The following is a 2,179-nucleotide window of genomic DNA, read 5'->3' as shown; positions in this document are numbered from 1 at the left end:
GGTTCAAGTGGCTTGGGCAGTAGACACTCTCTGTGGGTCCACCTTTTGTACTAACTAGAAAGGAAGTGATACACTAAGGAGTCATTTGATATATCCATAATTATGGAATTTTAAAACCAAAATGCTTATTAAAAAAAAAGAATTATTAAACAAAATATTTTGTTTCGGGAATTATGAAACTTAAACCTAGATTTTTTATTACATTTCAGTTTGAAGAAAAATAATGATTATGAAATTTCAATTCTTGAATCAAAATTCCAAACCATCAAACGCCCCTTAATTGACATGTAATGACATACACAACCTCAAGTGTGAGAGGGAAAAACGGGTTTTGGTTCTCACTTGGATGGTGAAATTTTATTTTTAAAAATTAAACTTTACACATTAAAATTTTCAAAAATGTTAGTTTGACTATATAGAACTTTTGAAAAATCTGAGTTGGCCCTTATATATATATATATAAAAATTCAGTTAGTCGCACGACTGTTCGTCCACCAACAATGAAATTCTGGCATCATGTCATCCCTGCACTTAAAGCAAACTTTTAATGGAAACATATAACGTAGAACAACGGTATTTTTATGGAAAAAATTTTGTCTAGGGGCTAACCTGGGGAAGAGTTTTGACAATTTTTTATGGTTTGTCCGAAAGATGCACGATGTATCGTGCCATTTTTTTAACATTGTTACTTTTTAAGACTCAACACAAGGAAAAGGAAGATACTGGTCGTTATTTTTAAAATCAGTACCATTTTGACATCGATTTGAATTGAAAGTTCAGCAATAAATGTATTGTTTGGACGATTTTCAGCAAGCCGCTTGCATCCGAGATGCACAAACGTCAAATCTGCGATTACAACAAAAAAAACTGGGCAACTTGTCTATTTACCTTCTCTTATTTTTATATTACTGACCTACTTTGTGAGGAATATTTTCTTGGTGGTTCAAAACGGCAGGAAACTCTGAACCGCGGAAAAGTAAACGAGAGAAAATTAATTGATGTCTGCAAGTCTCAAGGAAAAATTCAATATTTCTCGCATGTAAGACGGATTTGCTGCAAGTTTCCGTGTCCTGGTAAATCAAACCCTTACCTGGAAGAAAGCACCCAACTAAAAAAAAAAAAAGGAAGTTTATGATCAAGACCAATCAATACGATGGAGATCGGCTGTCAATCAAATGGAAAAGAAAGTATCGATCAGTAATGTTCTAATTTTCCCACAGACCGCCTACTAGATTATCTATCATATCAAAACACAACAATCAGAACAATTTTTTTTTTCATTTCGTGATAATTTTCCATCGGCTCGACGTATCCGAACGCCATACCCATTTTCAGAGCTACTAAACGACATGCAAATATCAAAAATTAAATGTTGTGTACCCTAATGATCTGGAAAGCCAACACGTACAAATTTGTTCTTGCATTTGTTCACAAAGAAATTCAAAGAACAGAAAATTTCCCCTTTCTTCCCTTGGATTCCCTTCACCCCTTCCTTTTACATTTCTCTTCGCATAGAAGAGATGAGAAAGCGAAACACCGAAGACCATAATACCGTCTGTCCTCAGATCCTGATGATCTTCGCCGCCCTCACTACGGGATTCGCACGCGCGATCTCCTCCCTCCCAGCGGCCTTGTAGTCAAACTTACACTCGTGCCGATCGGAGTACCGGTGCTCCCCGCAGAACAGCTCGCCGCAGCGACACCGGAATCCAGTCAAACCCACCCTTTTCCGACACCCGAAGCAGCGGTTAGGACGGCGAGCGGCCTCATCCACCGGCGGCTCCGGCCGTTTTCGCCGATCTCCGCCAGACGGCTCCGGCGACGACCCTGCATCAGCCTCGGCAGGCGATCGGACGGCGGGAGCCTCACGGCTCGAGTCGGATGGTGTCGAGAGGTCGGCGGTATCGTTGAAGCGCTTCTGGCAGGTGTCGGCGGCCGCGGGGGCAACAGGAGAGTTGCCGGAGAAGGAGCAATCGGCGGCACAGAGGCCGAGGCCATCGGGGACCTTGAGCTCCGTCGTCTCCTCCGTCTCCCTCTGCTTCGCCATCGCTTGAGAAAAAAAACAAAAGAAAAGCTTTTCCCCTGTTTGGATGGGGTTTGGAAACCTTGGGAAAATCGGCCGTTCGGGCGCTCTCCCTTCTTGGGGAAATGGTGGCGTTGCGGTAGGAGAGAAAGGAGG

The 2,179-nt window shown here is 42.3% G+C and overlaps 1 protein-coding gene across 1 annotated transcript; it reads right to left on the bottom strand.

Moving 5' to 3' along the window:
• Positions 1-1,356: 1,356 nt before the first annotated feature.
• On the bottom strand, positions 1,357-2,179 carry LOC116256223 (zinc finger A20 and AN1 domain-containing stress-associated protein 11-like). Its single transcript, XM_031632516.2, has one exon. The coding sequence runs from the start codon at positions 2,045-2,047 to the stop codon at positions 1,562-1,564; it is 486 nt and encodes a 161-aa protein (XP_031488376.1). The 5' UTR covers positions 2,048-2,179; the 3' UTR covers positions 1,357-1,561.

The sequence above is a fragment of the Nymphaea colorata genome, chromosome 6 (genome assembly GCF_008831285.2).
Source record: "Nymphaea colorata isolate Beijing-Zhang1983 chromosome 6, ASM883128v2, whole genome shotgun sequence".
Classification (NCBI taxonomy): domain Eukaryota; kingdom Viridiplantae; phylum Streptophyta; class Magnoliopsida; order Nymphaeales; family Nymphaeaceae; genus Nymphaea; species Nymphaea colorata.
This window is presented reverse-complemented; position numbering and strand designations above follow the sequence as displayed.